The sequence below is a fragment of the Salvia hispanica genome, chromosome 1, assembly GCF_023119035.1.
Source record: "Salvia hispanica cultivar TCC Black 2014 chromosome 1, UniMelb_Shisp_WGS_1.0, whole genome shotgun sequence".
NCBI lineage: Eukaryota > Viridiplantae > Streptophyta > Magnoliopsida > Lamiales > Lamiaceae > Salvia > Salvia hispanica.
The window spans coordinates 45,654,103-45,664,703 of record NC_062965.1 but is presented as its reverse complement, the minus strand read 5'-3'; the positions used below and the strand labels follow the sequence as shown (position 1 = coordinate 45,664,703).

At 38.7% G+C, this 10,601-nt stretch overlaps 1 protein-coding gene across 3 annotated transcripts; it reads right to left on the bottom strand.

Moving 5' to 3' along the window:
• Nucleotides 1-661: 661 nt before the first annotated feature.
• Nucleotides 662-5,076, bottom strand: LOC125200599 (probable metal-nicotianamine transporter YSL6). Of its 3 annotated transcripts, none has more exons than XM_048098263.1 (8): nt 4,641-5,076; nt 4,231-4,403; nt 3,812-3,909; nt 3,578-3,715; nt 3,232-3,421; nt 2,931-3,054; nt 1,559-2,497; nt 662-985 (listed from the first exon to the last, which is right to left on the bottom strand). In XM_048098263.1, exons 1-7 carry the CDS (start codon nt 4,993-4,995, stop codon nt 1,563-1,565), a joined length of 2,013 nt encoding a protein of 670 aa, XP_047954220.1. In that variant the 5' UTR covers nt 4,996-5,076; the 3' UTR covers nt 662-985; nt 1,559-1,562. The 3 variants fall into 3 exon arrangements, with proteins under 3 accessions (XP_047954220.1, XP_047954219.1, XP_047954218.1); XM_048098262.1 differs by having other exon boundaries at nt 662-943; XM_048098261.1 differs by lacking the exon at nt 662-985 and having other exon boundaries at nt 1,436-2,497; nt 4,641-5,075.
• Nucleotides 5,077-10,601: the final 5,525 nt, after the last annotated feature.

Genomic DNA, 10,601 nt, shown 5'->3' with positions numbered 1-10,601 from the left:
GAGGAATATAATCTAATCATATGAAGTGTGAGGAGCCCCATCACATGAGATGAAGGTAGCTATATCTATATATATTCTTGAATATATAATTTATTTGTGTTGTAGAGTATATTATTTTCAATTTTTTTCCTGTTATCATTGCTTGAGACATGTGCCTAGCACTCCTCCAATTAAAATATTCACCTGAGGTGGTTTTTTAATAATTGAATTTGGTCGTTCACATTTTATAAAAGAAATGAAAATCCAATTGGATCTGACCAAATAGTGAAAAAAAAAGTTTTTTATGAATTTTTTATCCATAATTGAAACCCGTGAATTTGAATGCAACTGAGCCTAAAAATGCATCTAAAATTCTTGCATTTGTCACATTTTTATTCACATTAATGATTAGGAAAGGCAGAGACTAGAGAGTACAATGAAATTGAATGGCTCTTTTTCTTTTTTGCCAAGGTAGATTGCCTAATAATGTAGAGACAGATAATCGACGTCGACAGATTCCATTTATAAGAGTCAAAAAAATTCTTGGCATGTGATTGATTTCAGTGCCTTTTATCCCTTTAATTTCTCCCATTCAATTCCATGCGCAATGAAAAAATTGGACAGCATCCTGACTTTTACATACACAAAATAAACTTTATCAAATGTATACAAATCACGTATATTTCAAAGAATGAACCATGCGATATAGAAAAAATATTATACATACAACATATAGTAAAAAGCAAGAATAAAGGAAAAGGTCATAAAGAAAAAGAGACAGGGGTGTGGGAGCATTCTCCTATGAATCAGGGAAAATAACCCACAAAAATTCATCATACCTAATTGCTCAATATTACTAATACTTTCATAAGACAGTGTGTTCGAACGGCCAATACCACACTCGGACACTCGGTGTATTTCATCACGTGTAGCATCGATTAACCCATCCCGCACCAAAGATTCCCTAAGACAAATCATGAGTAATTTTTGCTACAATATCCCATCCCTAACAAAATATATGGATATTACAAAAACTATTGATGGGGGAAAATAAGAACCATGAACATATCTCTCATTCAATCAACAATCAGATAATAGTGGTACAACATATTCCACTAGCTTTATTCACATTTTTACCCTGAAATAAAATAGCATAGGTACAAAAAGAGCAGAGTTCTCAGGATTTGGGATAATGCAGCTAAAGGTGAGAAAAAGGGGTTCACAGATCAATGAGATAGAAAATTCGAAAGATTTTCACTCAACTTCCACAGCTTTTCAATAAATCATTCTTTACTATTCTATATTTCTAATATCCCAAGTGTCTAACTTCTGTTCTGTATATGCACTTACAGTGACTGCATGTATTAATAAAAATGTAGACAAATCCATCGTCGCGACGATGAATGCAATAAGATCATTCCTAAATATCATGAACATTAAACTGCAGAAACAGATGTTGAAAGGTGAATAGCTTTCATTTGCAGGTAAGGGATCGAGAGAGTACATGAACATATTGCGTATTTACAGGCCAAGATTGTTCTGTTTACGAAACGAAGGATTTGAAACAAACATAACTTACTCGTTCAGCTACTTCCGGAAGGCTTGAAGTACATGCAGATGGGTGGATCAACCTTGAAGATTGAGAGAATGGCAGAAGGGATTGTCCATATCCCATCACCACAGATTAAGCCAGAGGCAACGGCGCCTGCATAATCTTCAGCCTCCTTTCTATTTATGCGCTCCCATATGAACAATATCACAGTACCAATAAACATGTCGATTGCAAAGTAAGCTCCTATGTAAAATGGCACTGCCATTGCCATTGGGATGGGAATGTATTGGGAAATATTTTTCGGGGTTAGATCTCTCAAAAGGTTTATAGCCAGGGCAGCAACAAAGAAACCAGTACAGATGGCTAGACAATGCTGAGGAAGTTCAGAGAAGCCCTCAACCCCCAAAATGGCCATTTCCCTGTAAATAACAGCATATGGTGCTTTGTATGGACTATCGGGCGATCCAATGTCAAAGGCAGTCCAATACATCCAAAACGTGAGGGGTGCAATCACACAGCCCATGGCTGTTCCAACTATTTGGCTCACAAACATAGACTTAGCTGACGACTTTGTAAGATAACCAGTTTTAAAATCTTGCATCAAATCAGCAGCTGTGGAGACAATGGACATCATAACACCACAAGCTGCCAAACCAGCCAAAACCCCACCATTGCTTCCCACAATTGAGGCAATAATGAAAAGACCAATTTTGCCATATGTGGAAGCCAGGCTCCAGTCTGTTAGTCCAGTACCATATGAGTTGCAGAAGGCAAGGGCTGGGGCTATTATGTATGAACAAAGGACTAAATACCACTTCAGAGGTGGAAATATCAGTGGCATTGTAGACATAGATACTGCCACCAAGCAAACATATCCAGCAACAGCAACCCAAAACGGTATTCTGTCTCTAAGGAAAATTTCATCACGTTTCTTTTCTTCCAATAGCAGCTTGGAAGTGTTGCTATCTGTTAAATTCAAAATAACAGAAACAATATAAGAGAATGGAATGGAACATCAACATTTCTATCTGAATTGCAGTTAGATGACCATTACCATGAAAACTATCATTGATCTACTTATGCAGCAGTACACAACACAAAGGACCTATGAAATAACAACAAAAACATTCTCTAACAAAATTAATTTCCTTTCCATCCATTTCCTTTGTTTTTGTCCAAACTAGATTCAAAGTTACGGGTAAACTACAAGTTAAAGAGCAGAATTAACTAGTGAACTTCAAAGAGTTTGTGGCATATCATTATGGATCATGAAATTTCCAGCTCTTGAGGGACACAGTATTTCAAATGGGAAGCAAAATAATTTGTGGACAACTCATGCAGATCCATCAATAAACAGCATTAACTATTAGTCAGATCAAATTTGGATAAATAAGTCTACCTATAACTTCAGTAATGGTAGGAAGACTTTGGCGTTTGGTACTCATCTCCTTTATAGTTACATATATGATCTTGATCAAATTGTAGATCCCATCTCCAAGAATAAGGGAAATGGCTACAAACACCTGTGCAGAAAATGGGTTATATAGGAACCAGTCTAAATTCATGTAGGGTCCAGAAAGGGCACTTTATCGCTACTTTTTCTACATGGTCTCTCTCTCACTTAAAATTGTAAGGTTGGATAGAAGACGCCACATACAATTGCAATAGGACAATTGCTTAAAACACATTTCAGTACGTACCTTGTATCCATAGAGACCTTTAAAATCATTGCTTCCAAGACCCGCTGGATACCAATCACCTGCTTTCGTAGAAACAAATGGCCAAAGAAAACCCCATGATATGATGGCTCCAAGGAGAACAGAACAATTGACTAAGTGAGGGCAAATTAGTCCACATCCAACATAAGTAGGGCTGAAGTCAAAATAAAACCTGCAGGAAATCCCAATATTCATATATACGGAGTATGACATTAAGCAACATCAGTAATCTAGAATAAATCATCAAACAAAAGTATCTCATTGAAAGTACGTGTTGGATGCAGCAGACGGATTTTCTATAAGATGTTGCAAGGGAAAAGGAACTTACGTATTGTTGAACAGTGCCAAACCAAAGGTGGGGAAGTTATCAAATCCGCATGAATCCCCAACGCCACTGAAGAACCATTTAAAGAAGCTCCAACAGAAACTTATGCTTAAATATTTCCCAAGGCTATTCACCTGCTTTCTGGGAAAGAATAGTGAAATAATTGGTTAGATGAAGCCTTCTGCGGATAGATGTCAAAGTCCAAAGAGCCTATGGAAAAACAGGGTAGGCACATACTTGGCAAGTTCAGCTCCGGTGTGTGTATGGAAGCTATTAATCAACATAGCCGTTGCAGTTCCACTCGGATAGGTGAGCTTATAATCCAAGACCATAACCTAAAATCATTTGAATTCCAAAAGTTTTAAGCATAGTTATATGTCAAGACCTTAAATAAACTGTGATAGTACAATTTTTAGTTCCTTCAACAAGCATTAACAAGCCTATGTGCAGCTCAGATTGCAGCCAATTTTATCAATTAAAGTAAGATAAACAGGAAAATATCAGCTACACAACATCATGGCTACTCCAAAACACTGGAGTAGCCATGATATTACAATCTCAGAGGTAGATGCCAGTGTTAACTAGCACGGTTCAAATTGTTACTATCTCCCATATCAACTCATTCTTGCATCAGTCAGACTGTGTCAAAAGGTTACCTTTCGAAGAGGAACGAGACTGAACAGCCCCAGAAAACTAACAACAAAGATGAAGCCCATCATCCACAACAACCCAGGGTCCTTCACATCCTCCGCACGATTACCCGGATAATCTTCACCAATCAATTTATACGTTTTCTCATCCATAGACAGCAAGTAAGATCCAAATCCCCCTGCCAACAGTAGTCACAATACAACAGTCCTCAACCCATCCAATAACACAACACAAAGCCAAATTCCCCTAATAGTTATCATTGATTCATTAAACAATTCTGGAACAATAAACTCCTAAACAATCACATAACTATTCCGTATCTCACAGCTATATTAGGAATAAATTTTAAAAACAGTGAATACTAATTGCAAGTGATTATTTTTATAAAATTAAGTAAAAAAAAATGAAAATTTACCACTGAAGGCGAGTCCATAGCAAGCCACAACGCAAGTTTGAATAACGGTATTCTCTTGGCGGGTAAATGGCTTGGTGGAGAATCCCAATTTGGTCAGAAAGCTGGTCCAGGATTTGACGGAGAAGAAGCCGAGCAAACCGGCGGCGACGTTGAGCGAGGGGATGATCCCGACCGTGAGATTGAGCTTGTGCGTGATTATGCAGAAGAGAGCGCCCAAGACGGCGCTCACAACTAGTCCTCTGATGGTAATCTGCTCTTTCCAGTCGGGAATTGGCTCGTCCAAATCGAGCGGGGCAGCCTCATCCTGCTGTAGCAGAGGCTCGGATATCTCCACCGCCGCAGCCGCCGTTCCCATTATTGAGTCAAAATTCGAGAATCGAGAGTGAAGTGTTGTGTTTGGTAGTTGAGAAATGGAGGAAAAGAAAGGGGTTGGTTACATATATCACTATCTCACTTTCGTTTTCTCGTCGTTTTTCTCCATTTCATTGGGAATTGGGATGCAGGAGACTTTCTCTCCAGTTTGCACGCTGCGGTTTTCTTCGATAATCATTATACTCCCTTCTTTCCAGTTCGTATTTCATTTTCTGCATTTGTTTTGAAAAAATAATACTCCCTCCGTTTCGATTTAACAGTCCCATTGACTTTTCTGTCCTCTTTTTGTAGAAATAATAAAAAATAGTTATAGTGGAGAAATGGTAAAGTAAGACAATAATGTACTCCCTCCGTCCCGGCTAAGATGACACATTGCTTAGCCGGCACGGGATTTTAGGAGTTATTGGTTAAAGTGTTTAATTGGAGAGAGAGAAGGTGGGTGTAAGTATTAAAGTAGAGAGATAAAGAAAGATGAATATTTTAATAGGAGTGAGAAAAAGTGGTTGAGTGTATTAATTGAAGAGAGAAAGTTACCAAAAAAGAAATGTGTCATCTTAGTTGGGACAAACTAAAAAGGAAAACGTGTCATCTTGAGCGGGACGGAGGGAGTAGATAAGACTCTTCTCTATATTATTCTCTCTCTTAATTTACCATTTCTCCTCTTTAACTATTTTTTATCATTTTTACAAAAAGAGGGCAGAAAAGTCAATGGGACTGCTAAAGCGGAACGGAGGGAGTATTAAATAGTTAAAATGGAAAAAGAGTAAAGTAAGAGAGAGAATAATATAAAGAAGAGTCTTATCTACAATATTTTCTCTCTTATTTTTCTTTTTCTCCACTTTAACTATTTATAATTATCTTTTTAAAAGGAGTGCGCAAAATGAAATGCCTCTATTACTGTGGTAATAGAGACGTTTCTTTTAGAGCATCTCCAATGGTCGGCTAGCGACCGGCTACCGATTTTTCGCGCTGGCCGATCGGCTAGCCGAACCATTGGAGGCGGCCAACGCAAAATCGGCGAGCGAACCGGCGTGGGCTGGCCGATCGCTGGCGGCGCGTCGTCGATCGGCCAGCGACGATTTTTGTTTTTTTTTTAAGAAAAAAAATAAAAAAACTATATAAACGCGATTTTCGTTTCATTTTCATTTGCACCACTTGTTTTAACGAGTTTTCTCTCTCTCTCTCTAACTTTCTGTACAAGAGCATCATCGAGCGATGAGTAACGCGGGTGGTAGCGGTGGTGGTAGTGGTGGTAGTGGTGGGGATGCTTGAGGAGTACGAACGAGGCTATGAATGCCTACATGAACCGCGAGATGGAGCGGTACATGCGTATGGTGGAAGAGCAGGCGATACCTCGCCCTCCACGGGTTATCCACCGCCGAGCGGTGATTGATCGGGATCACGCCGCCGCACATCAGCGGCTGTACGGCGACTACTTTTCAGAGAACCCGCGGTTTCCCGCCAACATGTTCCGGCGGCGTTTTAGAATGCGCAGGGGAGTTGTTTATGCGCATCGTTGGCGCATTAGAGCGTCAATATCTCGTGTTTCCGCTTTAGGCACGATGCGGTCAGGGCGTGACCCGACCACACCCCTATTCAAAAGTGCACGGTGGCAATCAGGCAAGCTTGGCCTACGGAGGCGCGGCGGACATGTGGGATGAGTACCTCCACATCGGTGAGTCGACGGCCCTAGAATGTCTGAAGGATTTCCGTGGGGGCGTGATAAACGTTTTCGGTGAGCAAGCACCTTCGAAGCCCTACTCCCGAAGATTGTCGAATTTGATGCAGATGTACGGGGAGAAGCATGGGTTCCCGGGATGTTAGGCAACATAGATTGTATGCATTGGGAGTGGAAGAACCGTCCGACCGGGCTGGAAGGGGGCCTACACGACCGGCTACAAGTCAAAGAATCCCACGATAATCCTCGAGGCCGTAGCCGACACGGCCGTGGATCCGGCATGCGTATTTTAGGGTAGCGGGGTCAAACAACGACCTCAACGTCCCGAACTCGTCTCCCCTCTTCAACGAGAAGTGCCAGGGCGTCGGTCCGATATGAGCTACTACTTGGCGGATGGGATATACCCTCGGTGGCCGGTCTTTGTGAAGACGATCAGGCAAACAAGTGATGAAAAGAAGGCCTACTTTGCGGAACGACAGGAGTCGGCGCGCAAGGACGTGGAGCGCGCATTTGGTGTGCTCCAGTCTCGATGGGCGGCAATTAAGGGTCCAACGCGTTTGTGGGATGTCGGATGCGTTTCCCAGATAATGTACGCCTGCATTATCCTCGCACAACATGATCGTCGAAGACGAAGGCGTACAACTGACTAGTTGGGCCAATGATGATGAAGCCGGTCCAAGCCACGGAACGGCCACCCCTAGCGTACGGCGTGGGGTACCTCTCGATGAAGCCGGCCGCCTCAAGGAATTTGCCAACATGCGCCAAGTGGATGCTCATATCAACTCCAAAAGGATATAATTGAAGAGTTGTGGGCACGGAGGATTGCACGACGATAGTTTTTTTTCTTTATTATGTACCTTTTTAAATGTAATTTTTTTTATCTATGTACCTTTTTTAAATGCAATTAATGAATTTTCCCGTATATGTCTCGTAAATTTAATCCCGTAATTTAATCGTAATTTTAATTCCGTAAATGTAGTATTTTTTTATTTATTTTTATTGCGACGGCCTATGGCTGGCCTAAATCTGATGTGGCAGGTGGATTGTTAGTGCTGCTGACGTGGCAGGGGGAGAAACTGTTGGCCGATTTCTGGCCGAAGTACCATTGGAGATGCTCTTAGGCACGGAGTTTAAAAAAAATTGTGTAAGATGAGCTAAGTAAAAGGAGAGTAAAGTGAAAAATGAAAAAGGTAGAGAGATGAATAGAGAATAAATTAAGAAAGAGTAAAGTAGGTGTGAAAAAATGTGTTACTTTTACTAAAAAAGGAAATGACTCTATTACTATGGAACGTACCAAAATGGAAAAATGATTATATTACTATGGAACGGAGGGAGTACTTGTTATTAGTTTGCTTTTTTACCTTCCGTAAATACTTGTCTCATTTACTTTTGAGATAATAGCCTCATTTTTACAAACTCATTCCTCTTATAATTTTTTTATTATATTCCATAGAAAAAATAAATGGTAGTTAAAATAATAGTGAACAATGAGACTCATATTATTAGTAGTGTTTATGATGAGTTATAGTGGTATAAATTGTAAATATATTAATATTGGATAATATGTTGGGGACGATTTTTCATAAATGAAAATGTCATACTATAAAATATGAGATGGCGGAAATGGAAAATTCACATATTTTTATAAATAAAATGAGTGTAAAAATAAACTCAAATTTCAAGTATTATATTTTTAAAATCATTATCGAGTTGAAGTTTGATATTTAACGGGGACGGAGGGAGTACCAGAACTTTTAAAATTTGATAAGGGAAAATGGTTATTGAGATATTGCAGCAACGAGTTAGGGGTCACTGCAGGATGGCAACTGCAGCCTACAGGGAATGTAAATGATTTCATTAAACAAATTGAGAGGAGATATTCTGGATTTTATCGAACTTATTTATTTATTTATTATTGACATAGACTGCCATATTGCTATATATGGATTTGGCCCATAACTCTGGGAAGATGCACCATCTTTTTAGGATAAGAGCTTCGCGGTTATTATCTACTATGAAGTACGTCTAAATTATAACCATCATCTTTAACAATTCTCGCAATAATGAATAATTCATGCAGAATCCTTTGCATAGAAGTGCACACAACGAGAATTACAGTATTTAGGAATATCGATTCGTAATATCAAGAAATTTTTTAAAATTTTATTTTTTTCTATGAATTCCGGTTACATTAAAACTCATCACCATGTCATTTTAACGTAGACAAAATCTGTCACTGCGGAAAATAACAACCACATATAAAATTCGTAATATTATTTATCAAATTAATAGTAGTTCGTGAGAAAAAAAAAACAAATTTTTAAAAAATTCTAGGAGTTTGATATTAGGGGCCAATATCATTTATATTTATACTTCTCATTTTACTTATAACCACTCATTTAATAGAACACTTAAGAAATTATTTAATACTACTATTAGTATTTTACTTCTATAAATTCTAATTTAAATTAGTAAAATTACTACCGCTGCTACTAAATATAATAACTTTATCTATGTATAGTCCTAAAACAATGGCAGTTTGTGTAAGTGATTTAGTTTAGAACCAACCTAACAAAGTTTGAGGTATTTTCGATGAGACAGTTCTGAATTAACGAAAGTTGAAACCATATATAGTCAACCTAAGAGCATCCACAATCTGGCAGCCTATAGCCAGCTCTATAGAAAGCCCTATCCTTCGCCACATCATCATTTTATCCTCCATCCCATCCACCTGCAGTGGTACGTCCTATAAGCCGCTCTATAGTTTTAACTCCTATTTTGTTTTTTTTTTTATATAATTTTTATGTTTGCAAATATATCAATTAGCAAAAATAAATATAAAAACACCACAAATTAAAGGAAAATCCTACCGTCAGTATTTATTTTTTATTTTTTATCAATTACAGATTTTGTCTACGTTAAAACTTCATTTTTTTAAAAATTATTTTATTATTTCAACTCTATATATACGACTCGTTACACTTCATTTTATTCACACCACTTTCTTCAAATTTTTGTTTAATCTAATTTCGTATTTGTCATTTTAATTTGATGGGCTAGGTTATTGGCTAGGCTATTGCTAGCCCATGATGACGTGGCAGAAGAAGTTTTGGCTACGCGTTTGCTAGTCCACGACCACTGTGGATGCTCCCATAAAAAAAAGTAGTTAACCCAAAACTTAATTCGTGTAAGCATAAAAAAAAGCCATAAATCACAAACAAAAAATTGAAACAAACATAAATGATAGCTCACCCAACTTTCACCGTGGACAACCACTTAGATCAAACTACACTAGAAACCCATTTCTGCAAAGTGGCTAAGTCAATAATGCAACCATAGCCATTGATATGGAATTCAAAGGATAACATAACCCTATAGGGGAGAACACTCACAATGAAGCTACATTTCAAAACATAAAAAACTAAGCGCAAGGAAAAGAGAGGAATATCTATACTTGTGCGAAAAAGGAAATAGTAAGAAACTAGGATTTTAAAAAGGAAATAAGAAACTGGGATTTTAAAAAAAGGCAAAAATTGTGCATCAGGGTGCGCCATCTGACTGGGTGGAGCTTGTCCCGCGAGCCACAAAGTCGGGTGGAGTGCTACCATAACTTACCCGCCAGGTGGGCGTGTCTACGTCTCCATTTCAGCTCCCAAGCGATGCGACCTTCACACATACACCCCTTCATTCCCATCTTGCCCTTGTCTTCACCCCCTAATTGATCCGCGGTCCTCGGATATGGCCGTTGCACTTGATGCTGAACATCTGTGCTTGGCTGCTTGCTCGACAAATACAATTGAAGTGGGAATTGCAAAAACACCTTTACATGCATTGACAGCCAATCGAGGACATCGATTTGATATTGAGACCCACATCTTCAAAAATAGCATAATATTCCAAATGTATATATC

What these genes read in the sequence shown, in the direction of transcription:
- LOC125200599 (XM_048098263.1), bottom strand. Translation starts at nt 4,995, where the DNA reads ATGGGAACGGCGGCTGCGGCGGTGGAGATATCCGAGCCTCTGCTACAG. An exon ending in GTCTCGTTCCTCTTCGAAAG is followed by an intron (nt 3,910 to 4,230) that starts GTAACCTTTTGA and finishes AAATGATTTTAG; the next exon opens with GTTATGGTCTTGGATTATAA. An exon ending in ACCGGAGCTGAACTTGCCAA is followed by an intron (nt 3,716 to 3,811) that starts GTATGTGCCTAC and finishes ATTCTTTCCCAG; the next exon opens with AAAGCAGGTGAATAGCCTTG.